This window comes from Octopus sinensis, unplaced genomic scaffold, assembly GCF_006345805.1.
Source record: "Octopus sinensis unplaced genomic scaffold, ASM634580v1 Contig13452, whole genome shotgun sequence".
NCBI lineage: Eukaryota > Metazoa > Mollusca > Cephalopoda > Octopoda > Octopodidae > Octopus > Octopus sinensis.
The window spans coordinates 42,501-70,000 of NW_021832971.1; the positions used below are offsets into that span (position 1 = coordinate 42,501).

Below are 27,500 nucleotides of genomic sequence, written 5' to 3' on the forward strand. Positions count from 1 at the left end.
GAGCAATACTTAGGAAGAAATGCACGGAGTTACCTGTTCAGTCCCCTTCGGCAGGCAAAGCTTCGTACTTCTATTATTGCAGTGAACTGAATAAGCGATTCAGTAATGATTCTTACTTGGATATTATGGAGACTACTAGATGTATTCATGTAGCTATTAGTGTCTATGTATTAAGAGACCAGTGTTTACCTGTATCTAATTGTAATACTGTGTTTTTGGAAATGGGTTTCATTCAACATCATTATGCATGTCACAACCTCAATATTTACGATAATAGTTACGTTGAAAAACAATTCCATTCTGTATTTCCAGCCAAGGCGATTTCACGTCGACACGATCGTTCATGTTTCACATTCTTCGAGATTGAATCAAGCAAGACACACCAATCGATGTCAGGATGTGAGAGATGTCAGAATCTGATCGTTGCAAAAAGAATTTGGAGAGAAGATGTTGCAGAGACTAAAACACTTACCTGTTGTCGTTGGTTCTTCAGTTGTGACTGTTGTTGTTGGTTCTTCAGTTGTTACTGTTGTTGTTGGTTCTTCAGTTGTGACTGTTGTCGTTGGTGCTGCGCTGCTGCTACTGCTTGGTTGTTCCGTTGTTGTTGTTGTCGGTGGTTGCTCAGTTATTGCTTTTGTTGGTCTCACATTTGCTGTTCTTGATTGACCAATTGTTGTTGTTGGTTCTTCAGTTGTGACTGTTGTTGTTGGTTCTTCAGTTGTGACTGTTGTTGTTGGTCCTTCAGTTGTGACTGTCGTTGTTCGTCCTTCAGTTGTGACTGTCGTTGTTGGTTCTTCAGTTATGACTGTTGTTGTTGGTTCTTCAGTTGTGACTGTTGTTGTTGGTCCTTCAGCTGTGACTGTTGTTGTTGGTCCTTCAGTTGTGACTGTTGTTGTTGGTCCGTCAGTTGTGACTGTTGTTGTTGGTTCTTCAGTTGTGGCTGCTGTTGTTAGTTCTTCAGTTGTGACTGTTGTTGGTTCTTCAGTTGTGACTGTTGTTGGTTCTTCAGTTGTGACTGTTGTTGGTTCTTCAGTTGTTACTGTTGTTGTTGGTCCTTCAGTTGTTACTGTTGTTGTTGGTTCTTCACTTGTGGCTGTTGTTGTTGGTCCTTCAGTTGTGACTGTCGTTGATTCTTCAGTTGTGGCTGCTGTTGTTGATTCTTCAGTTGTGACTGTTGTTGGTTCTTCAGTTGTTACTGTTGTTGTTGGTTCTTCAGTTGTTACTGTTGTTGTTGGTTCTTCAGTTGTGGCTGTTGTTGTTGGTTCTTCAGTTGTGACTGTTGTTGTTGGTTCTTCACTTGTGGCTGTTGTTGTTGGTCCTTCAGCTGTGACTGTCGTTGGTTCTTCAGTTGTGACTGTTGTTGGTTCTTCATTTGTGACTGTTGTTGTTAGTTCTTCAGTTGTGACTGTTGTTGTTGGTCCCTCAGTTGAAGCTGTTGTTGTTGGTTCTTCGGTTGTTACAGTTATTGTTGGTTCTTCAGTTGTGGCTGCTGTTGTTGGTTCTTCTATTGTGACTGTTGTTGTTGGTTCTTCAGTTGTGGCTGTTGTTGTTGGTTCTTCAGTTGTGGCTGTTGTTCTTAGTTCTTCTATTGTGACTGCTGTTGATGATTCTTCAGTTGCGACTGCTGTTGATGATTCTTCAATTGTAACTGTTGTTGTTGGTTCTTCAGTTGTGACTGTTGTTGTTGGCTCTTCAGTTGTGACTGTTGTTGTTGGTTCTTCAGTTGTGACTGCTGTTGTCGGTTCTTCAGTTGTGACTGTTGTTGTTGGCTCTTCAGTTGTGACTGTTGTTGTTGGTTCTTCAGTTGTGGCTGCTGTTGTTGGTTCTTCTATTGTGACTGTTGTTGTTGGTTCTTCAGTTGTGGCTGTTGTTCTTAGTTCTTCTATTGTGACTGCTGTTGATGATTCTTCAGTTGCGACTGCTGTTGATGATTCTTCAATTGTAACTGTTGTTGTTGGTTCTTCAGTTGTGACTGTTGTTGTTGGCTCTTCATTTGTGACAGTTGTAGTTGGTTCTTCAGTTGTGACTGTTGTTGTTGGTTCTTCAGTTGTGACTGTTGTTGTCGGTTCTTCAGTTGTGACTGTTGTTGTTGGCTCTTCAGTTGTGACTGTTGTTGTTGGTTCTTCAGTTGTGGCTGTTGTTGTTGGTTCTTCAGTTGTGGCTGTTGTTCTTAGTTCTTCTATTGTGACTGCTGTTGATGATTCTTCAGTTGCGACTGCTGTTGATGATTCTTCAATTGTAACTGTTGTTGTTGGTTCTTCAGTTGTGACTGTTGTTGTTGGCTCTTCAGTTGTGACTGTTGTTATTGGTTCTTCAGTTGTGACTGCTGTTGTCGGTTCTTCAGTTGTGACTGTTGTTTTTGGCTCTTCAGTTGTGACTGTTGTTGTTGGTTCTTCAGTTGTGGCTGCTGTTGTTGGTTCTTCTATTGTGACTGTTGTTGTTGGTTCTTCAGTTGTGGCTGTTGTTGTTGGTTCTTCAGTTGTGGCTGTTGTTCTTAGTTCTTCTATTGTGACTGCTGTTGATGATTCTTCAGTTGCGACTGCTGTTGATGATTCTTCAATTGTAACTGTTGTTGTTGGTTCTTCAGTTGTGACTGTTGTTGTTGGCTCTTCATTTGTGACAGTTGTATGTAGTGGTCTTCAGTTGTGACTGTTGTTGTTGGTCTTCAGTTGTGACTGTTGTTGTCGGTTCTTCAGTTGTGACTGTTGTTGTTGGCTCTTCAGTTGTGACTGTTGTTGTTGGTTCTTCAGTTGTGGCTGTTGTTGTTGGTTCTTCAGTTGTGGCTGTTGTTCTTAGTTCTTCTATTGTGACTGCTGTTGATGATTCTTCGGTTGCGACTGCTGTTGATGATTCTTCAATTGTAACTGTTGTTGTTGGTTCTTCAGTTGTGACTGTTGTTGTTGGTTCTTCAGTTGTGACTGCTGTTGTCGGTTCTTCAGTTGTGACTGTTGTTGTTGGCTCTTCAGTTGTGACTGTTGTTGTTGGTTCTTCAGTTGTAACTGTTGCCGTTGGTTCTTCAGTTGTGACTGTTGTTGGTTCTTCAGTCGTAACAGTTGTTGTTGGTTCTTCAGCTGTGACTGTTGTTGAAGGTTCTTCAGTTGTGACTGTTGTTGTTGGTTCTTCAGTTGTAACTGTTGTTGTTGGCTCTTCAGTTGTGACTGTTGTTGGTTCTTCAGTTGCGACTGTTGTTGTTGGTTCTTCAGTTGTAACAGTTGTTGTTGGTTCTTCACTTGTGACTGTTGTTGTTGGTTCTTCAGTTGCGACTGTTGTTGTTGGATCTTCAGTTGAAACTGTTGTTGTTCGTTCTTCACTTGTGACTGTTGTTGTTTGTTCTTCAGTTGTGACTGTTGTTGTTGGTTCTTCAGTTGTAACTGTTGTTGTTGGTTCTTTACTTGTGACAGTTGTTGTTGGTTCTTTAGCCTTCGGTGTTGTTATTGGTTCTTTAGCCTTTGGTGTTGTTATTGGTTCTTTAGCCTTTGGTGTTGTTATTGGTTCTTTAGCCTTTGGTGTTGTTATTGGTTCTTTAGATTTTGGTGTTGTTATTGGTTGTTTAGCCTTTGGTGTTGTTATTGGTTGTTTAGCCTTTGGTGTTGTTATTGGATCTTTAGCCTTTGGTGTTGTTATTGGTTCTTTAGCCTTTGGTGTTGTTATTGGTTCTTTAGCCTTTGGTGTTGTTATTGGTTCTTTAGCCTTTGGTGTTGTTATTGGTTCTTTAGCCTTTCCTGTTGTTATTGGTTCTTTAGACTTTGGTGTTGTTATTGGTTCTTTAGCCTTTGGTGTTGTTATTGGTTCTTTAGCCTTTGGTGTTGTTATTGGTTCTTTAGCCTTTGGTGTTGTTATTGGTTCTTTAGACTTTGGTGTTGTTATTGGTTCTTTAGCCTTTGGTGTTGTTATTGGTTCTTTAGCCTTTGGTGTTGTTTTTGGTTCTTTAGCCTTTGGTGTTATTATTGGTTCTTTAGCCTTTGGTGTTGTTTTTGGTTCTTTAGCCTTTGGTGTTGTTTTTGGTTCTTTAGCCTTTGGTGTTGTTATTGGTTCTTTAGCCTTTGGTGTTGTTATTGGTTCTTTAGCCTTTGGTGTTGTTATTGGTTCTTTAGACTTTGGTGTTGTTATTGGTTCTTTAGCCTTTGGTGTTGTTATTGGTACTTTAGACTTTGGTGTTGTTATTGGTTCTTTAGACTTTTCTGTTGTTATTGGTTCTTTAGACTTTGGTGTTGTTATTGGTTCTTTAGCCTTTGGTGTTGTTATTGGTTCTTTAGCCTTTGGTGTTGTTATTGGTTCTTTAGCATTTACTGTTGTTGTTGTTCCTTTGGTTGTTACTCTTGTTGTTTCTGGTTCCTTGGTTTTTCGTGTTGTAGGTTTTTCAACCTTTGCTGTTGTTGGTACTGTTGTTACTGAAGTTGTTGGTTGTTCAGTTGTTGCTTCTGTTCCTGTTTGATCTCTGGTTGCTCTCCCTGGTGTTGGCTTGTTTGTCTTGTTTTCTTGTTCTCTTGTTGTGTTTTGTTCACTTGTTTTTGTGTCTTTTACTCTTGTTGTTCCTAGTGCAGTTGCTTTCGTTGGTCGTGTAGTTGTTGTTCTTGTCTCTCTACTTGAATTGTCTTTTCCTAGAATAGGAACAAATTCAGAAACTTAATTGATATATTTTGTGTTTCTACGTTTGTGTTTTTCCCCTATATTTTACTATTCTCCATAATAATTCTACCTTCTGTATCTTTGCTCTACGTTAAGGAAGATATTTTATGCACTTTTTGCATTGTATCCCCTTGCTTACCTATACCATGTAGGCGTACTTTGTAGCAGGGACTGTTTCCAGTTCGTTTTATTTCCATATATACGCATTATATGTGTGTTTGCGTGTGTATGCGTGTTTATGTATGTTTGTGTGTTTGCCTGTGTGTATAGATCGATAAATAAATATAGATAGTTATACATTCATTTACGTAGACAAGCAAACACATGGATAGATAGTTAAATAGATAGATAGATAGATAGATAGATAGATAGATAGATAGATAGATAGATAGATAGATAGATAGATAGATAGATAGATAGATAGATAGATAGATAGATAGATAGATAGATTGACAGACAGTCAGACACGCAGGCAGACGGGCAAACAGAGAGACAGATGTGCTTTCGGAACATGAATGTAATTTTTAAGTTCACCATGCAAAAACGCTACAGAATCTTATGTCATGGCGTCAGAATACTTACTGATAAACTTGTATGAACCGAGCATCTTTTTCGATTTTCCAGTGGACCACGAGGGCAGGCAATTTAAATGAACCGAGAAGCTCATGATTATCCTCTTTTTCCACAATTATGGCATCATGTACATCCATTTTCTTCTCACTGGCGAGACGTTCACCAAAGAGTGATTTGTGTAGCTTTTCAAGACTTTCAGGAAATAACTTCATCGTTCAAAGCCCGGGCTCTTCCACTCGTTTAGGTGGCAACTACACTAAGACAATGTACTAGTCAACAATTCCAACCTACTAACCAAATTCTTGACAGAGATGAGCATCAAAACTTCGCTCAACGTCTACCACGATCGCCAAGCTGAAGGAGGATCTCAGGAGATACGCTTTGAAGGCGTACAAACATGGAAGGCTGTGACAAGTGTCCTGGATATTTTAACATTGGATTTCTATCGGCTCTTCAGGAATTGGCTGCAGCGCCACAAAGGGTGTATCGAACCTGGTGGGGGGGCCCTACTTTGCAATAGATTATACTATATGTACTTGTTTGAAATTTATATATGTTAGAAAGTGTTTCAAAACTTCTTTAATGCACCTCGTGTGTATATATATATATATATGCATGCATGTATGTATGTATGTATGTATGTATGTATGTATGTATGTATGTATGTATGTATGTATGTATGTATGTATGTATGTATAGTTGAAATTTACAGAGAGACAAAAGACGAAGACTGGTGTATGAACTACAAGCATGTGCATTAGTTTGATGCTCGGGAATGTGATCAAGTCTCTTATGTTTCTTCAACAAAAAGTAATAAGAGAAAATAAACAGAGGGGAATAAAAATAAACTTGGGGATTTAGTGGTCAAGTATGGCGAATGGTTAGAAAAAAAGTTTTGACATGAGTGGTTGAAAGAAGGGGAGATAATAAAGTATTGGTGATCTCAAAATGGAGGTGTGCGTGTGTGCGTTTATGTGAGACTGTGTAAGAGTGTGGTTAGGGGCAACTGGCTTTGACGTGTGTGAATGTCTGCGTGTATAAATGTGTGCCTCTGTAACGTGTGTGTGTGTGTGTGTGTGTGTGAATGATGATGTGTGAGTGTGCGGATGATGATGTGTGGTATGGTTTCTGGGAAGTGGTCAGTGCTAGTGTGTGTGGAGAGGTGTAGGATGGTGTGATGTGATGTGGTGGTGTGGGATGTGGTGGGGTGTGGTGAGCTGGAGTGTGTTCAGTGTTTTGTGGGGGGATGTGCGTATGGTGTGGGGGTGCAGATGGGGACGTGGGTGTGGGATGGAAGTATGGGTAGGATTGTAGGATACATACATATATATATTTATAATTTAAAAATAAGATAAAATCTTCATAAGAATTTATCAAGTAGTTAGCGTGAAAAACCTCATAAGAGAAAAATCCTTTATTTTAGTAGTTTTGACTTTGAAAGTCCCTCCTAGCGTGTGGCATTTATGTGTAATAATGCCCTCTATATAATATATATATTTATATGTATATGTTTTTAGGAATTAGAAACCTTAAATACCTTTGCGAGTATTGACCTAATTTAAGAGAGTAGGTAGCAAAAATTGCCTTACTGGCAACGGTAAAACGTTCAAGAGATGTAGCACTATTTTTTAGCAACGCTAATACCATACAAGAGAATAATTTCGGTTGAGCTTATACTCTATATTCAGATGATATCTGACCAACAGTAAAATTAGACCCTGATGAAGTTGCACCGATAATTAAAACCAAGATACGCACTTCGCCATGTGCACTGGTGGCAGTGGAAACGTGCGTAGGTCCTGACAAAGAAACATGTGATTACTATTTTCTACTTTGGGGATGAGGAATTATATACATCATTTACAATGGACCGCTTTGTCTTCTCGTCTTGTTTGTTCTTATCACAGCGTTTCGGCTGATGTACTCTCCAGTCTTCATCGGGTGTTCTGGTGGAATTTCGAATCCAACCTTTTATTTGACTAACGGGGTACACTTTTCTCATTCCTACGGTATGTTGCTGATGTTATCTTTCTGTTGATATAATTTTTCAATTCCCTGCCGGGGTTTGTACTTAGAATCCGAGGGTTAGTAGCCCGCGCTCTAAGTTCAATCCCAGGCAGGGAGGTGAAAAATAATATCAGAAAGATAACATCAGCAATATACATTAGGAATAAGAGCAGTGTACCCCATTAATCAAATAAAGGGTTGGGTTCGAAATTCCAGTAGAACACCTAATGAAGGCTGGAGAGTACATCAGCCGAAACGTTGTGATAAGAACAAACAAGGTGAGGAGACCTATACGTCCATTGTAAATAATTTAAGATGTCTTTAGCTGTATAATATAACTTGGATGTGTAAATCTCTGTTCTCCTGATCATTATTCATATATTATATACGTAACGGCGGTGCTCCAGCATGGTCACAGTCTCAAGGCAGAAACATATAAAAGAATAAAAGAATACATACATACATACATATATATATAATATATATATATATATATATATATATACTTACATACATACATACTCACACACACAGAGAAGATCTTGGAGTGTCTAGCACCTAAGTTTGAGACTGAAAACTATCCCAATCCCTAAACTGGATGCCACTGCATAATACTAAGGATCCTGCTGTCTTCATCTAAAGTAAATACCAACTACTGTAATCGTTTAAGTTTCAAGGCCCATAGCTTTTCGATAGCTTACGGAAATCCCCCATAGATCTACGAGGTGTAGATAAAGGCTGTTTAGACAAATTTTAATCAGAAGTACCAACTCAGCCCACATCGCGACAAGAAACGCAAAGAATTTGTCCCTGTCACTGCTTCTCTTGAACTAAGTTCGAAGTACTCTTAAAGTAGCAATCACACAAGTTGCGGTACACCAGTTATGGCCACATCTTCTGGTTTAGGCCAATAAAAACATATTTTAGGTTTATACACGTCTGAATGTATTTGTTGTGTGTGGCTGTGCGTATATTATTTTAGGTGTAATTATTTTCATAGAAAACTCTGGAAAAGCTCTGTAATTCATCTCTAGATCAAAAATAAACTCATAATTTTTAGTTTGATATGGTTTGTGTTTTGGTTTGCTTGAATGTTTTTTCAACATGTCGTTCAACTTACCTTCCCAAAGTATACAGGACTTCTCCACCAATAATGTCGGAATCTTTTTCAGGCTTTGACTAACAACGTCAGCACTTGCTACTTTTTGGATTTCTCTGATCTCCTGTATCTTACTTTCAAATTCTAACTGCATCTTCGCTAAAATACTGCCTTTTCTGTGGAAATAAAAAGGAAATTAAATTGTATTTGCTATGAAAATTGTTTTATAAAATTGTTACTTTTGTTTTTAACTCATATTTTTTTCAGGTGGTAACTTAAACCGGTTTTGCTCTTAGTCCGCATTGCAACACAGAAATGTGAGGCTCTGGATGGACACATAAAAATGCGATTGCTTGAATATGCATGGACACTCTCTGATGACACTCTCCTGCCAAAGACCATCGAGCTACCCCCAGACGTGTACCCCATTTGTAGAGGCAGAAGTGAAAGGAGCTTAATTCGACTTGTCTAATTATAATACTGACCTGAGATAAATAGATACAGTTGTTATATGCAATATGGATGAAGTAATAATATTTTCTTTATTGGAATGAATATGTGCAAGGACCGAAATTTAGTTTACACATGGATCTGTGTTGTTTTTTTAATCATGCCCCAGGCATTTGTATTATTGTTCTTGTTTTCTGTCCCGAAATTTTGGTTATTCCCTATTTCCAGATCTAAATACCTGGATACTTTCTCCATTTCCTTTAGAATTATATGATCAAAAGGGCGATACGATAAGGAGGCACTTCCTTTCTTGCGGCACTTGTTAACAATATCTGATTGATTAATCTTGATCTTCTTGTATGAAGTACTCTATCCCAGACTATGTTTGATTTGTCAATTTCTAGGACTTTTGTAGGACGTTTCCTTAATTCCAGTGTAAGTAAACTCAGATTCTTTTATGCATGCGGATGTATTTCCTCTTGATTTAGACTGGAGAGTCAAAGGCGATGGAATTAAATGCTTCTTTCCGACTCCCATATATTTTAGTTTTACATTTACTTTATTATGTGTCTTTGGTAGTTTCTGGTATGGAGGCTTTGATTTAGAAAACTCTTTTCTTCCTTTCATTCAGGGCGTCTGTTTTTCTTGTCAAATATTCATCATGTACGGGTTTTCTTATCCTAGTTTAAGCATCATGAATAATAATAATAATAATAATAATAATAATATAATAATAATAATAATAATAATAATAATAATAATAATGATGATAATAATAATAGTAATAATAATAATAATAATAATAATAATGGTGATGATGATTATTTCAAATTTTACCACAAGGGCGTGTGTGCGTACGCGCGCGCATGGAGGGTGAGAGCATAAATTTCAAGCCTTACAAAACAACTAATAATCATGAAAAATACTTACCGAAGCTCAGTGACCGAACTACCCGTGTAAAGTAGATTTAGTACGGAGTTTTTCTTTATTGCGTTGTCAATCTAGAATGTATAAACGTAAATAACATATATAGATACATACATATATACATACATACATACATACTTACATACATACATATATATATATAAAGAAATGGAGTCAAACGCAGGTGTTATTCAAATCTTTATACTTCTGACATGTTTCGAAGAAAACATTAATATTACTCCGGGGAGAATAAAATGATGTAAAACAATGCAATAATTTTTGTCAGGGAAAAAAAAGAGAAACAAAACACATCTGGAAAAACTGGAAAAAATGGGAAAAAGACCGACCGAGAAGAAATAGAGGATAAATATATAAAATACGGAAGAACGGGTTTGCTGCAGTAATAGAGCAGTTACGACAGAGGATCATGGCAAAAAAAAAAACCCCCAGAAGATCAGAAGATTTGTGAACAGAAGCAGTTCGAGGAGAAGAGATTGTTCAAAAATAACCTGAAGCAATTCTTCTGAACGTTAGAATGGGAAAATTGAAGATGTGCCAAAAAGCCTGATTGGTATTGATGTGTCTTCCTCTGTCATATTGTGCATCTTCGTCTTTGTTGTCTATCTGCTGGCTGCGTTTCTGCATAACAGTGTATGTTGCAGCACCTAAACCTTTCTTTATATATTTGCAAACATACTTAATAGAGTTAACAGAGTTGCAAAATTCAATGTTGACTCTGGCTACCTTTACTCGATTCTGCTTCCCTGTAGAATACTGACCATTTACATCTACCTCGTCTCCTCTGGCAGATGGTGAGAACATTGTTCTCAGAAACTTTTTTCAAAATTAAAATGGGTATTAAATGAAAAAAAAAAATGAGTTACGTGAATATCTTCACAAGAGTAATTGAAATAAGTGGCGATTGTGGAAGGCCGCACGCAGCTACACACACACACACACACATACACACACACACACACACACACACACACACAAATACACACACACATACAATGCCGAACAGCAGATGGAATGGACGTCTGTTTGTGAGAGAGTGAGTGCCACTTAAACATCTCTCTCTCTCTCTCTCTCTCTCTCTCTCTCTCTATCTCTGTTTCACACACGTACATGCGCACACATATACATACATACATGTATTCAAACGAACATACAAAAACACACGTGTTCGTGTGTGACTGACTACAAATACGAAGAGCTGAAGACTTTGTACGGAAATTGACGATGTGTGCGGGTTCAAGCGAAATCTGTGAACTTAGTAAATATTTCTTCAAGTAATTTATATTAGTTCTTTACAAATAACGAGAATTAAAACTTGAAATGAAAACATTAAAATAAAGAGTGTGAGATTTCATAAATGAAAACGAAACATTTTGCCGTTGCTACGTCAATACCGGAAGCTGACATTGAGAAACGTTTTTAAAGAAGAGAATCATATATATGAAGCAATATTATTCATTTTTAATAAAAACAGAAGTAAACTGAAGAGCCTATTAAGTATCCGAGGTCAAATTGTTCATGTATCTCAACTATGGAAGCAATTCGCGCAGCTGTTTTCGCGTGAAAAGCGAATACACACACACACACACACACACACACACACACACACACACACACAAACAGGTCTATTTTATAGAAGAGGTATATTACATTAATAACGAACATTGAGGATGAGTTCTGAACACTACTTTGGTTGATAAATATTCTGTATTTGTGAGTTAACACGGCTACCATTGGTTTCACGCCGAGAGTAACCTCAACAATTGTTAAGTTTGTCACATGAGACGTTGGTGTTCCTTTCCAAGACGAAGACGTCCCATGTGGCAGGCTTGAAAATTGTTGAGGTTACTCTCAACATGAAACCAAAGGTAACCTTGTTAAACCACAAACACACACACACACACACACACCACACACACACATACATATATATATATATATATATATATATATATATATATATATATAAACACACATATGCGTATGTATGTATATTATATAGTATATAGTATATGTATATTGTGCACTGCAGGATTTTGTAGCCCAGAATTTCAAAATTATGCTGAAATTTTCAATATTTTGGGATTTACTGTTAACATTTGTTCGGTACTCATGTGTTCTATATGAAGTACAAACTCCGTACTTACTGCTTGGCATTATTGTGTATTGTGAATCTGCAAAAGCGGAGCCGTAAATTCTTCGTAATTCATGGTGCATCATTGTCCCCGATAAACCAACAAGAGCAAAAGAAGCTTGTGCATCAAGGTTAAAACCAAAGTCAACGAAGCATACCAATCACTGTACACAGGTTCTCAAGCAGCTTTTTGTGTCTGCGCCGAACAAAATACTTAGCAGCATTTCTTCTTGCACTTTAGGTTCCGAGATCTACTGAGGCTGACTTTGCTTTTAATCCTTTCAGAGTTCGGACAAGTTTCTTCTTATAGTAGAAGAAATAGCTATGGTTCTTTGGCTGCTAAAGTTCGGTATATGTAGTAAAGCAAAATTTTTGCAGAACCCTAATTATAATTATACTCATAATTATAAAATATTAAGTTTACCGAAAAAATGGTCCTTTTAACATGCCGAATACTACTTGTTTGAATTATTAATTACTAGTTAATTAATTAATTTTACCCTTTATTATTACTGATATATATATATATATATATATATATATAATAATAATAATAAATATTAGGGAATGAATCCAAAATTACAGGGAAAAATCAGATTTAGGGTTAGATCCAATTTTATAGTAAAATATTATATAATATAATTCGAGACAAGTCTTTTCTTGTTTGGTTTTAAAATAGTGGTTTTGTCTCGAATTATATTATATATATATTTATTCCATTTCTCCGTTCATAGTTTTGAGTGATGTCCATTTTCTAGAGCGTGAATGTGGGTTGTATGTGTGTGTGTGGGAGTATGAATAAGTATTGTGTTGAAGTATTTAGCTATTTTATTTATTTATAGTTGCCTAGACGTTTTTATGTGTATGTATAGGGATATATATATAGGTGTGTGATTTAGTGTATGTAGTTAGATATGGTTATATATAATTAGGTATATGTGTATGGGTGTATATATAGTTTATTATTATATTATTATTATTTTTTTTGTTTTGTTTTATATTTTATATTTTATATTTTATATTTTATATTTTATATTTAATTGTTGATAGGTTTTTTTAGTTTATATATTGTTTATATATTGATTATATATGGATTATATATAGGTTATATATGGATTATATACTTATATTTTTTCATTCATACTTTAATTATTTTAAAATTATTATTTTATATTTTAAAATATTGATTTTTTAGATTGGAAGTCCACCTGAAGATTGTCGATCAAGACAAGAAACGATTGTAGTGGCGGTTTTTTTGACTATTTATTAAAATTTTATGTATTGATTAAGTCTTTCCTTGTTTGTTTTGCAAAATAGTGGTTTTGTCTCTAATAATATTTTATAATATTTTACTATAAAATTGGATTTAATCCTAAATCTGATTTTTTTCCCTGTAAATTTGGATTTATTCCCTAATATTTAATATTTATATAATAATATATATATATATATGGGTATAAGGAGGTCATTATAGAACCGAAACATATTCAGATTTATCTCCCATACATTCCTTTACTAATATTGACTCTTTCATTTTCTCTCCACCTAATTATTTTTAGTCATTTCACTCTTACATTTGTTGTTCGCTGCATTAAATCTGTTTACATTGAGTTACCTATTAAACCATGACACCACCTTATTATTCACAGCTAGCTTCTTAACGCATTGTTATTAGGTTAGATATGTTAACCCAGTCTTATCTATTTGGTCTTTGTTACCACCTAATTGTATCTACTTATAGCTCTCCACTTCTTAGTCACGAAATATGTCACCACTATAAAGGCGGCGAGCTAGCAGAGTTGTTAGCGCGCCAGGCGAAATGCTTTGCGGTATTTCGTCTGCCGCTACATTCTGAATTCAAATTCCGCCGAAGTCGACTTTGCCTTTCATCCTTTCGGGGTCGATTAAATAAGTACCATTTACGCACTGGGGTCGATATAATCGACTTAATCCGTTTGTCTGTCCTTGTTTGTCCTCTCTGTATTTAGCCCCTTGTAGGTAGTAAAGAAATAGGTATTTCGTCTGTCTTTACGTTCAGAGTTCAAATTCCGCGAAGGTCGACTTTGCTTTCCATCCTTTCAGGGTCAATAAATTAAATACCAGTTGCGTACTGGGGTCGATCTAATTGACTGGGCCCCCTCCCCACAAATTTCAGTAGAGTAGAACAGCCGACTCAATATTCCTATAAATAATATGAGATCTGAGCAAACATAGCTGTGTAATTAATAAATTCAGTTCGCAACAATGTGGCTCCGAGGTTCATCAAACAACGCTGAACCTTGTCAGTGGAATTTAGTATACAGGTTCTTTAGTATACGGGTAGAGGAAAACTATACGGAATCCTTTCGTATGCAAATATGCATTATATATATATATATATATATATATATATATATTGTGTGTGTTATGATTTTCTAAACACACACATAACAAGGTAAATTAGACGCTCATGTCTAATATGTGTGTGTGTGTGTGTGTATGTGTGTGTAATTATAATATGTGACAATTATTCGGTAGCCATGATAAAACTCCGAGTTTCGGATGTCGGAGCGGAAACCCACGCCGGCATCTCTTCAGTTATCTGGTCATCGAAAAAATGCCATGAAAAATGACCATTAAAACAAAGGGAAATTACTCTGTACATTGTTGCTCTATTTTTAGATTTTATTTTTTTCTGTTTGCATTATTTTGGTTGAAATGGGTAAAAATGGCATCGTGTCGACGGCCAAAACTTTAGCTTTCATTTAAACCGTCAAACTATACCAGAAAAAAAGTATCAAATTTCACAAAATTTTAAGTAATTTTGAATTATTTTTGTAATTTTACGTGCACAAGTAAGAGAAAGAAAGGGAGAATCCGAGAGAGAGGAAGAGTAAGAGAGTGGGAAAGTGAGAGAGAAAGGAGAGAGAAACAAAGAGGGAGAATGTGGCGATAAGAAACAGAAAGTAACAACCACACCCTCACCCGCGCGTAGAGCGGGTCACGTTAAGCTAGTCTCTATATTATAAATCTGAAATGCGAAAATTTTGTTTGTCTGCTTTTGGCATTGAGAACGGGTTAAAGGCCTCTAGATCCCGTCGGATTGACACCAAAATTTACAGGGACATGTAAAATGAGGTGAGGATGCCAGTGGGCTACGTTAGAAATCCCTATCTTAAAAGGTGTCGTTGCTAGGACCAAAAACGCACTTTGACAAGTCTACTCTCATTCTTTAATGTATCTGTCTTCCTCCGTCACTCACTCTATTTCCTCCCTTCCCATCACTTTCTATATATAACGTCGTTTAACAGCGTCTAACTGCCCTTCACTTTCTCTTTATAACGTCGTCAAACAGCGTTCTATATCTCCCCCTCACCGCCTTCGACAGCGCTTTCACACACTCTCTCTCTTTCTCTCTCTCTCTCTCTCTCTCTCTCTACGTCTGTCTGTATTCATAGACAGAATTATCATCGCCGCAACCACCACACAATCATGAGAACAAATATTATGAATCGGATATTTATTGGGTTAATTTATATATATATATATGTGTGTGTGTGTGTGTGTGTGTGTGTGGTGTGTGTGTGTGTGTGTGTGTGTTCTATATATAAATATGTATATTAAACTTTTTAATACTTTTTGATAGTTATATATATATTTTTTTTTAAATAATAGATATAAATTAATAATTTTGATTTTAAATTTAAATAATTTAAATTTTTTAATTTTATATTTTATATATTTTGTATATTATATTTTTATTTTTATGTTTCCGTTTATGTTTTTCACTGTTTGATTTGCCTAATCTCTAATTTAATTTATATATATATACATATATATATATATATATATATATATATATATAATTTGTATACATTTGTATATATAATGCGTACACACACACATATATGTATATATATATAATGCGTATATATATATATAATATATATATAATGTGTGCATTATGTGGTCGGTTGAGCTGAAAATATGCACATCTATGTTAAAAGTGCTGGCGAGTTTGCATGGCAACTATTTTTTTCCTCAAATGAAAGGCGTGACCTCTAGGACAAAATTCCTCATCTTATAAAATGTGACCCGAGTAGACCCGAATGAAATCGGGTTATATTAACCAAAATGTGAAAAGTGGTCTAAATGGGGCTGGAAGGGGATTAAAATTTACAGGAGCGGGTGTTTAGGAATTCTCTGTTACATGAAGCTAAAAAATTTGCGCCAGCCTTTAAATCTTCAATGTGTTGCCGTCCATGATGAAGAAGTTTTGAATGCTTGCATTGGTGAGTCTACTGTCGTGAGAAAGAATCACTTCAAAGCTTGGTGTTTAGGAATTTTCTTTTACATCAAGTTCAAAATTTTACTATGTTACTGTCCGTCGTTAAGAAATGCCAGCCATGGTGACTCTACTATCCTCAGATTCTATCCTTTCAAACTTTGGTTTCCAATATTTTTTAATTTTTATTCAGCTCGCAAGTTCGTCTGTCCCTTTTAAATGATAGTGTTTTGCTGTCTGCCTTGAAGCAGACCTTTCCGTTGTCACTGCCTGATATTTATGATTGATCTTTCAAACTACTTTCTTTCTCAACTTACTCAAGATCTTTTGTTGTTTATAAATGGGAGAGAGATAGATAGAGAAAGATAGAGAGTAAGAGAAAGCGAGGGAGAGTCCGAGAGAAAGGAAGAGTAAGAAAGTGGGAAAGGGAAAGAGAAAGGAGAGAGAAACAAAGAGGGAGAATCATCATCATCATCTTCATCATCGTTTAACGTCCGTTTTCTGTGCTAGCACGGGTTGGACGGTTTGACCGGGGTCTGGGAAGCCAGGAGGCTGCACCAGGCTCCAGTCTGATCTGGCAGTGTTTCTACAGCTGGATGCCCTTCCTAACGCCAACCACTCCGTGATTGTAGTGGGTGCCACGTTCGGATGGTGCTTTTTACGTGCCGAAAGGATGCAACAGAAAATAACAACCACACTCTTATCCGGCGTAGAGCGGGTCACCTTAAGCTAGTATATATATATATATATATAATATATATATATATATATATATATATATATATGCATACATATACACGTAAGAGTTTGAGTCGTGAATATCATGATTAAAGATTAGAATCCATTATTGTTTAAATACCAAACCCACAATCCCAAAAGATCAAAATTCAAAACAATATATTTAAAAGAATAAAGCGTTCTTGAAAGATTTATTTACAGTTTAAAATAAATTCATTTGAGAAGGATATTTAAAAAGATTTCCTTAAATGTATTCTCGCACATTCCCTTATCTCCCTTTGATTTCACTCAATCCTTTTGTTACACCATTTCTGTTGAGATTCGTCTTTTGTTTCAATCAATTTTGAAGATTGTCTTTAAGTAACTGCCATCATCAAGTTGGGGCTTTCAAATTCTCTCTCTCTCTCCCTGTCTCTCTCTTCCTCTCCCTCTCTCTCTCTCTCTCTCTCTCTCTCTCTCTCTCTCTCTCTCTCTCTCCAATTTTGCTAGCCTTGAGCCAAAATTCAAAATCGCATTGAAGTTTGGAACATAAATTAACATATGATTTTGATAGAAATTTCTTATTTAGATTAAACTTGAAAATTTTATAATAGAACCAAGGATGATCTCATACGTATTGGTATCAAAAGGGTTAAAAGTGATTTACAAGAATAAGGAGGATAAAGATCCCATTGATTTGCTATCGTCCATTTTAACTATGGAAATTATCATCAATAATTTCATATGTTCCTTATCAAATACGACCATTCTTCAAATACTTTTGTTACTGACTATTTTGTTTTTCCCCTACACATTATGGAATGATGAATAATACGATGTCCAAATATGTTTCTTTGAGTCCATAAATAACGGGAATAAATTCTTAAACGTAAATGTAGCCGATACATTTCAGTGTTTCAATCCATACCTCAAAGTGGTAACCAAATGCACGCCACCTTCTTTTTATATAATCTTTATGGATTGTTTTGTTTTTATGATTAACTTCAATCTTGACATTCAACAATGGAAGTATTTAAAGGAAAGGGTGTATTGAAACTATTTTATATTTTTGGTTTTGTTTCTTATTTCCCTCCATAATTAATAGAGATGATCTTAAACCATTTCGTTCGGCGTTTGCAGTTTCGGAGGAAGTACGTAGATAGGTGTTACGCTACGAAAGAGTGAAATCAAAGGGAGATAAGGGAATGTGCGAGAGTAGCTGGATCCTCTAGAAACACACAAAGGTAATGGCAATGGGGACTGATAATCCCAATTTCTCAAAAAGGAAACGGTTGAGAACTCTTTAAAAATAGAAGTATCTCATTGTTAAGTCTCCTTGAAAAGTCTACACTAGATATCTGGGAAAGAGGTCTAGGATAATTATCCTAATTATAATTAGCGAACTAAGCTAGCTGAAGAACTGTGTAGCCCCTCCTGGGCGCAACACAACCAAACAGAAATACATTTTACGACAGGTCTTCAAGAAATCTTGGCAGTATTGCCAAGAGGTGTACGCTTGTTTTGTACACCTCGTAAAGGTATATGACTACATAACAGGGGACATACTGTGGTGGGTTTTGCAGGATTTGGGGATTAATGCTGTGAAGTCCTTATACGAATGCCCAGATATTTCTGTTCGAGTATATGGTGTTAAATGGAAACCTTTCAACGCGTTTGTTAGGCTTCGCTAGAGGGTGTATTATCCCCGCTTCTTTTAATAATGTTTATGAACTGGGTTGACATGCACAGCCGTTGTGAAAGTGGCATCACAATTGATGGAGGTAGGATAGGTCGGCTGATATTTGCGGACGACATCGTGCTACTTGGCTTGGCATATGAACTCTAGCATGCACAGAAAGGGTTCGCTGCCGATTGCTGCAAGGCGAGGAATGAGAATACGTGTTGCAAAGACTGAGACGTCGGTCCTCTCAAGAAATTCTTCCCAGTGCGCTCTGTACGTTAGCGGCACATCACTGAGACAAGCGGAGAAATTTAAATATGATCTCCGGATCGTACTTGCGTGTGATGGAAAGCTGGGGGCTAAATTGGATGCTAGAATTTCAGGTGCTGGCACAATAATGCGCCAGTTCCAGCATTCGATTCTCTGAAGAGGAGAGTTTGGTTAAAATGCCAAACCTGCTATCTTCAGTTCGCTTTCGGTGCCTCTCCTAATTTGTAGTCATGCACGTTGGGTAATGATTGAAAAAATATGATCGTGAATTTAAATTGGACGACATGGGGTTCTTCTGAAGGATCTCTGGAATAACATTACTCAACAGGGTTAGGGGATCGCAGATCAGGGAATCTTTCCAGATCAAACATTGGCTGATCACAGCTCCAGTACTACAGGCAAGTGATTAGAAAGTCGCAGAAAAGAATCGCAAGACAGAATCAGCAGGAGACGTAGAGGCAGAACCCAAACGAGATGGTTGGATGGTATACGTAGCCTCAGTTGATCATGTTTCGGGAATACATCCGGTAAGTTTAATGACGGTAGCTTCTGATAGAACACTATGGCGTCTGAGGAGTCCACTCCCACAACTTTTGCTTTCTTCTTTCTTTTTTTTTTGTGTGTCTTTCCTTACTAATGGTCAGCTATAATAATAATAATAATAATATAAAGATTTACTAATCGAAATTGAAAATATGTGGTATCTCAAGATGGTTACAATACCAGTGATTCTAGGAGCACTTGGAATGATCAAAAAAGGAACTGAAGATTATTTAAGAATGATCCTTGGTTTACCCTTCATGCAGGAAGTGCAAAAGATTGTCTTAACTGCTACGTTACACGTATTGAGAAGCGCATCGTCGCTGGGAATGTTTTTTCCCGTTCCCTCCTTTATTTCCTTTTTCTACATTTTTATTTCTTATTTTTTCTCTCTGTCTTTCTTCCCCTTTTTCTCTATCACATGACTTTGTAAATGGACAATTTAGTGTGTTTATTTAATAGCCTACCACTATATACAGTGCGTTTCTCTGCCCTAGGTGTCAGATAGACACTCAGCAAGAAATGGAAACAGAGTTGAAAGAAGAAATAGTAATAATAATAATAATAATAATAATAATAATAATAATAATAATAATAATAATAATAATATACCTACCTTTTCAGTAATTTCCCGTCGTTTTTCTATCGTTAGTTTGTTTTCCGGATCTGCATATTCCTTCTTGTAAGTTTCGTTGAAGTACAGGTCCACATTCATCGTCCTTTTCACTGGATCAACTATAATACAGAAAACAAGAAATTCAGTAGTAGTAGTAGTAGTAGTAGTAGTAGTAGTAGTAGTAGTAGTAGCAGCAGCAGCAGCAGTAGTAAGTTTCCGGCTTTTTGCGCTCTGACTTCAAAAGCTGCTGTCAGAAGTTAACATTGCCTTTCGTCCTCTCGAAGTCGATAAATTACCAGTCAAGTACTGAAGCCAAGGATATCGACTAAACCCCTCCATGCAAACACTACTGACCTTTTAACAAAATTAGAAACCATTCTTCTTCTTCTTCTTCTGCCTCTTCTTCTTCTTCTTCTTCTTCTTCTTCTTCTTCTTCTTCTTATTATTATTATTATTATTATTATTATTATTATTATTATTATTATTATTATTATTATTATTATTATTATTATTATTTAATTCAAGAATGATCTTATTTCCGGTAGAATTAATGTGGGCAGCGAGTTACTACCTGTAACCTTACATCTGCTCATGATTTCAATAAACCTTCCAACGGCTCAAAACACATCTGATGATCTTTACTATTCTTAACAGGCAAACATTCAGTAGAAACTCTACAGGACATTCCATTCCAATCTCTTTTAACCATTTCCCTAATGCACCAATTCTTGCAGATTCTTATTAGATTTCGGGCTCTAAATCCCTTACAGATTTCTTGTCCTAAATCCTCGCTATCACAAATTTTAAGGGATTGTATGTTTTTAACTTTTTACTTTCTTTCTTCACATTCCTTAAACCAAATGGACATGATGGATCAATCGTTAAGCAAATTTGTGTTATATCTGGCTTGTTATGTTCTATCTTATGCGTTTGAATTGGAAAATCCCACAAAATCTGGCATTTTTCCGGCTCAAACACTCTTTCAAGCCGATGATCGTCCAAGTACTTCCAACTTCAATTCACCATTTCTGACAAAGCTTCCAGTGTAAAACTTTTACAACTTGGCCATGCCTTCATTTCTTATATTCTCCTCGGGCTAACTAGCGACATTCTGCAGCAATGTGTTCCATTGTTTCAGCCCAAATTCCACACACTCTACATTTTCCCGATTCCTTCTCTCCATACACATATTTTCCCGAGTTTTTAACGGTTCATCTCGAGCTGCTATAACAAGGCTCTCTGTTTCTTTTTTTAATTGCCCTTTTTTAACCAAGCCCAGGTTTGTGTTCCACATACGCCCTCAGTGGCTTTCAAAAACTGACCATGCAAAGGGTTCTCTTCGATCTGTCTGACATGCTCTCTTTGTATTTCATTCTTGTCCTTTTCTCCTGTTCCACATTTGGTCACTTGTTCTTTATTCATTGCTTTAGTAACTTCGCTTTACTGTTCTATAAATAATCTAGCAGGCTGCTTCGTTCCATCTGCACAAACTCTTCTACAGAAATTAAACCTCGTCCACCCTGATCTCTCTCCAAGTACAACAGGTACATATCAGCTTCCGGGTGGTGGGTTCCATACATTGCCAACAGTTTTCTAGTTTTTTTCTTACCAACTTTCTGTAAGTCGCTTTTTGTTCAATCCACAATTCCAGCCCCAGATCTTGAATTTATCTCTTCAATAACATCTTTTTAAATTTTACCCTCACTGTAATATATTTCCTTCGTCTTGTATACTCCCCTATTTGTAATTTGTTTCATCTTTTCATGTTTTATTTCATCTGCTTCCAGTATCCCCCAATGCTTATACCACTGTCCTTTCTAAACCGCTTTCATTGTTTTCACATTTGGCATTTCAATTGCCTGACTTCCTTCAAATCTTTTCCATTTTCTTATCAATATAGCGAACACTCCATTCCTAAATTCCATCATTTCAGAAAACGTGAACAATATGTCCAAGACTTTCAAACTGCTTCTCATTTATTGCGTAAAGCCTTAAAATGGAGATTGTTTATCTGACCATATGCTTTTCCCAAGTCCCAAGCTATTTTAACGTCCCATCGTATCAAACTGAGCTGTGTCATGGCCACTACAAATAGTAATGGAGATAAGCGATCTCCTTGGCATATAACAAGTCTGATGTTCATTTTTCCAAGTTTTTGTTTTCCTTCGGTCAATTCAATGTTTTATATTTTCCTTGGCCTTTTCTCCACACCTTCTGCCACTCCAAACATGATCATTGTTAAACTTATCCAATGCTTATCTGTAGTCCAACCATGCTACCTCAATCCCGTCAATCTGAGTCTAAAATTTCTAACAACTGCTCTTTAGTTGCACTTGTTCGCAAATGGTTACTTTCCAGATGCTTATACAACTTTTTTCCGCCAAGACGACGCCAAGAAAAGAGGGCGAGAGAAAAGGAGACGTGAGGCAGAGGGAATGTTATTGTAAAGTTTCCATATGATTAATTGAAGGGAAAGAGATGAGAAAGAAAAAGGAGAGAGAGAAAGAGGATAAGGCAAAGAGTCGGACAGAAAGAGGGAGAGAGAAAAAGGAGAGAGAGAAAGAGGATAAGGCAAAGAGTTGGACAGAAAGAGGGAGAGAGAAAAAGGAGAGAGAGAAAGAGGATAAGGCAAAGAGTCGGACAGAAAGAGGAGAGAGAAAAAGGAGAGAGAGAAAGAGGATAAGGCAAAGAGTCGGACAGAAAGAGGGAGAGAGAAAAAGGAGAGAGAGAAAGAGGATAAGGCAAAGAGTCGGACAGAAAGAGGGAGAGAGAAAAAGGAGAGAGAGAAAGAGGATAAGGCAAAGAGTCGGACAGAAAGAGGGAGAGAGAAAAAGAGCGTCCATGAAGTGTTGTAGTGTGAAAGTAATAGTTATTACGTGGTTAAAAAAGTTAGTTGAAGGTAGTAATATAAAGAAAGAGAGAAATATAATTTTAGGTGAGGAGTAATGTTCTGATGGTGAAAGGTAGAGGGAGAGGAATGAAAGAGAGAGGGGGAGGGAGGTGGTGATGGTGGTAGTGGTGCGTTGATAATGAAAATTTGTTTTTATTTTAATTGAACTAAGTTTTTTTATATCACCTGTCACATAACGCATGCGCATAAGTCCAATTCTGTGAAATTTTCACGCTTATTTACATGGCAGATATTTGCAATTTAACTAAAGGTTGTGTCATATGTACAGGATTTTCTTTTTGCTCATGGGAAAAGTAGAGAAATGGGAAAATAAGTGTGAATATTTATTTTATGAGTGCTGTGTATAAAGTCTATAACATTGTGCATAAAGTATATAAAGTGCATTAAGTAATCATTATATTCCAATTTCCTTCACTTTTCAATGAATAGCTGATGAGTGACTATCTTTCGATACAGACACAAGACAGGTTACGCTTTCAGGATTTTTGGATAAAGTTTTCAGGAATAACCCAAAAGGTTTACCATTAATTCCGAGAATATTCACGGGTGCCGCTAGTTATTATTATTAGGCTAGTGCATTCTAATTTAGTTTGGAGGTATTTTATCTTGACGTTTTGTGACAACAAGTTTCCTCAAATCTCAAGAATCTTTCTTAGAATTCTTGCAAAATATAGAATGGTAATTTTCTGCAAGTCGACAACGCGAGTTTCAATTCCAATCTCTCCCAGTCTTTTAGGTAGCATTTTTGGGTGTTGTGCCAAGTTCACTAATTACTACTGGAAGAATTGTTGCCTTGGTCCTCCACAGACTCCTCACTTCTCTGCCTAGATTCTGATATTTCTCATTCTTTTTCAATTGTTATCGAATCTGTTATCACAGGAAATAACAAAACCTATCGTCTTAGCATTGTTTTCTTTATTTTGTGCTCTATAAACGTGTCTGGTCTTCCTGCCTCAATACCATGGTCGGTTTTTATAACGATGTCCCACAAGATCTTGTAATTCTCATTTTCTATCACAGCCTCTGCTTCATACAACTCTCCTCTTGCTTTGAAACTCGCCTAACATCCCAATGCGCTCTTTTGCCTACAGAGTTATATCTATACTCCTTATACTCCTTGTGCATGAGTATGCTGCACTCACTCAAAAGGTGATCGATACTTTCGTCTCCTTTTCTGCACATTCTACATTTACCTGTCTGATTGACTTTTATCGTCCTTTCCCTTTATCAGATTTGCCCTAATGGCATCTTCCCGAGCGATTATAATTTGCGTCTCGGTTTCTCACTTTTCAAGTCAACCAGACCCAGTGATCTTTACTTCCTCGAGATTCTCGTTTCCTTGCATGAATTGATCACGTACTTTAATTTCTTTCTATTTCTTTGTTCTGCTCTTCTTCTTTTACTCTTTGAATTCTCCTACTGTTTCAATCACTTTTTGGTTATCCCTGGCTGCCGATAGCATTCTTCCTCTACTCTGCAGCACATTATCTTTCAGACCCTCTAATAGTATCTTCTACGTTTAGTAATCCTCTTTTACCTTCCTTTCTTCGTAGTCGGTCGCTTTTGAATTTAGGATGGAATGCGTTGCGTATTGTCTGCAGCTCTCAAGTTCTTCTATCCAAAGTTCTGCAGCCCGGTCTTTGTCCATTTCAGGAAAGCAGCAGAATATCTCAATACCGGCATAGTCCACGTATTTAAGGCTTTAACAATGTTCCTTCCGTTTAATATTGTTTCGAGAACCTTCCTAATTCTCCTCTTGTACACCCTAGTGATTTTCTCTCTCATTTCTCTTTCCAATATCTTATCGTCTCGTAGCACTCCAAAGAATTTATATCCCTCATTACTTCACAACGATCTAATGATGTCTTGTAATTTTATGCCATTCGACTTTATCTTCCGGCTTTTCCTCATTATTAGCGCTGCGCACTTACCTACTCCAAACTGCATTCCAATGTCCTTATTGAATACTCTCTCTATTTGGATCAGAGACTCCAGGTCGGTCTCATCCATATAAAGTCGGTGATTTATTCCTATGTTGAATATGGTGAACTCATAGGCAGGCCTGGATATTCTCAATATACTTGTTAGAGAGATTAGCGCAATGATGAAGGGTATCTCCTTGGCAAATGTCCCTGCATATTTTCACATTGCCCTGCGATTCACTTGCACATGTCAGTTCTGCCCACACCCTCTGTCCTTTCTCCAAAAGGTTGTTTATCTTCCGATTGACTCCGAGCGTTCTCAGATACTCCAAGAGCCAGCTTTGTGGCTACAGTTGTAAGCCTTCTTGTAATTTATTCATCCAACAGTTAAATCCTTCTTCCTTACATGTGCTTCATTTGATATTATGCTTAAGGTGGCGAGCTGGCTGAATTGTCAGCAGGCTAGGCATTTAATTAAACAATGCAAGTATTACATCATTTTTAAAATGTAGAGCAATCTTCAGCTGCATATAAATATAGAATTTATATATTTATATGCAGCTGAAGATTGCTCTACATTTTAAAACTGATGTAATCTTTACATTGTTCAATTAAAATATATATATATATATATATATATATATATATATATATATATATATATATATATATATATATATATGTATATATATATATAGGTGTGTATATGAATGTGTATGTATGTTTATGTACATGTATGTATGTATGTATACACGCGCGCACATACGTGTGTGTGTGTGTATGTGTGTGTGTGTGTGTAGATATATGCACACATGTACAAGTACAGATGTCGAATTGTTTATACACATTGCTGTGGAGACATGCTCACACATTTTGCGTCTTACTCACCTGTATCGGATTTTGTTAAAAGAATAATGGTTGTGATTAATCCTGCAGCAAGAGCCAAGAGAAGCAGAATAATGCCGACAAGGACCAATCGCCATTTCTTTGACCATTTCTGCTTCTGAGGTTCGAACTCCAAACTTTCACGCAGGCTGATATCATCTTCTCCAATCCAGCTGACAGTTGGGTCATGAAATAAAAACGGCCAAAATGGGGTTATTTTGGGTCGAAACGTTCTGAAAAGTGTGCCCCTTCTTGCAGTATCTCCAAAATTTATTTCGTCTTCCTACAAAAAGATATAAAGGAAACATATAATCAAATACAGACGCAGGAGTAGCTGTGTGGTAAGAAGCTCGCTTCCCAACCACATGGTTCCGAGTTCAATCCCACTGCGTGGCACCTTGGGCAAGTGTCTTCTACTATAGCCTCGGGCCGATTAAAGCCTTGTGAGCGGATTTGGTAGACGGAAACTGAAAGAAGCCCATCGTATATATATATATGTATGTGTGTGTGTACGTTTGGTGTTTGTGAGTGTGTGTCGCCCCACCATCCCTCGACACCGATGTTGGTGTGTTTACGTCTCCATAACGTAGCTGTTTAGCTACAGACACCAATACAATAAGTACCAGGCTTACAAAGAATAAATCTTAGGGTCGATTTGTTCTACTAAATGAGATGCTCCAGCATGGCTGTAGACAAATGACTGAAAAAAGTAAAAGAATAAGTTTGTTTATCATTTAGTCAGTAAAGGACGTCTTTAGCTTCGTGTGTCTGGCGGTTGGCCTAACTTCTGGAAAATGTGGCCGTGAAGGAAAACTAGGGCGTGATCCAGTTGAACATCGTGGTAGGTCTACCTTTCAAGCGAAAGGCACTAAAAGACTAAGTAACGTTAAATCGGGTGGCAAAGCCAACTTGGCATTGAAATATTGTTATTGTTGAGATTCCAGTTCAATCTGATCCTGTACAAACTGGATATCTGTTGGAGGGGGGACGAAGAAGGCAGGATCTGTGGTGGGGAGGAAGAAGGCAGGATCTGAGGTGGGGAGGAAGAAGGCAGGATCTGTGGTGGGGAGGAAGAAGGCAGGATTTGTGGTGGGGAGGAAGAAGGCAGGAACTGTGGTGGGGAGGAAGAAGGCAGGATCTGTGGTGGGGAGGAAGAAGGCAGGATCTGTGGTGGGGAGGAGAAGAAGGCAGGATCTGTGGTGGGGAGGAGAAGAAGGCAGGATCTATGGTGGGGAAGAAGAAGGCAGGATCTGTGGTGGGGAGGAAGAAGGCAAGATCTGTGGTGGGGAGGAAGAAGGCAGGATCTGTGGTGGGGAGGAATAAGGCAGGATCTGTGGTGGGGAGGAAGAAGGCAGGATCTGTGGTGGGGAGGAGAGAAGGCAGGATCTGTGGTGGGGAGGAAGAAGGCAGGATCTGTGGTGGGGAGGAAGAAGGCAGGATCTGTGTTGGGGAGGAAGAAGGCAGGATCTGTGGTGGGGAGGAAGAAGCAGGATCTGTGGTGGGGAGGAAGAGAAGGCAGGATCTGTGGTGGGGCGGAAGAAGGCAAGATCTGTGGTGGGGAGGAAGAAGGCAGATCTGTGGTGGGGAGGAAGAGAAGGCAGGATCTGTGGGGGGAGAAGAAGGCAGGATCTGTGGTGGGGAGGAAGAAGGCAGGATCTGTGGTGGGGAGGAAGAAGGCAGGATCTGTGGTGGGGAGGAAGAAGGCAGGATCTGTGGTGGGGAGGAAGAAGGCAGGATCTGTGGTGGGGAGGAAGAAGGCAGGATCTGTGGTGGGGAGGAAGAAGGCAGGATCTGTGGTGGGGAGGAAGAAGGCAGGATCTGTGGTGGGGAGGAAGAAGGCAGGATCTGTGGTGGGGA

At 37.5% G+C, this 27,500-nt stretch overlaps 1 protein-coding gene across 1 annotated transcript in view; it reads right to left on the bottom strand.

The window, feature by feature from the left end:
- LOC115229658 overlaps positions 1–27,500 on the bottom strand; it is a 54,203-nt gene that overhangs the window by 13,084 nt on the left and 13,619 nt on the right. The window contains exons 2-6 of the mRNA XM_029799979.2: positions 25,647–25,926; positions 19,926–20,044; positions 9,689–9,759; positions 8,330–8,484; positions 4,506–4,601 (exon numbers count right to left, since the gene is read on the bottom strand). Coding sequence (XP_029655839.2) covers positions 4,506–4,601; positions 8,330–8,484; positions 9,689–9,759; positions 19,926–20,044; positions 25,647–25,926 — 721 coding nt within the window. The remainder of the gene's footprint in view (positions 1–4,505; positions 4,602–8,329; positions 8,485–9,688; positions 9,760–19,925; positions 20,045–25,646; positions 25,927–27,500) is intronic.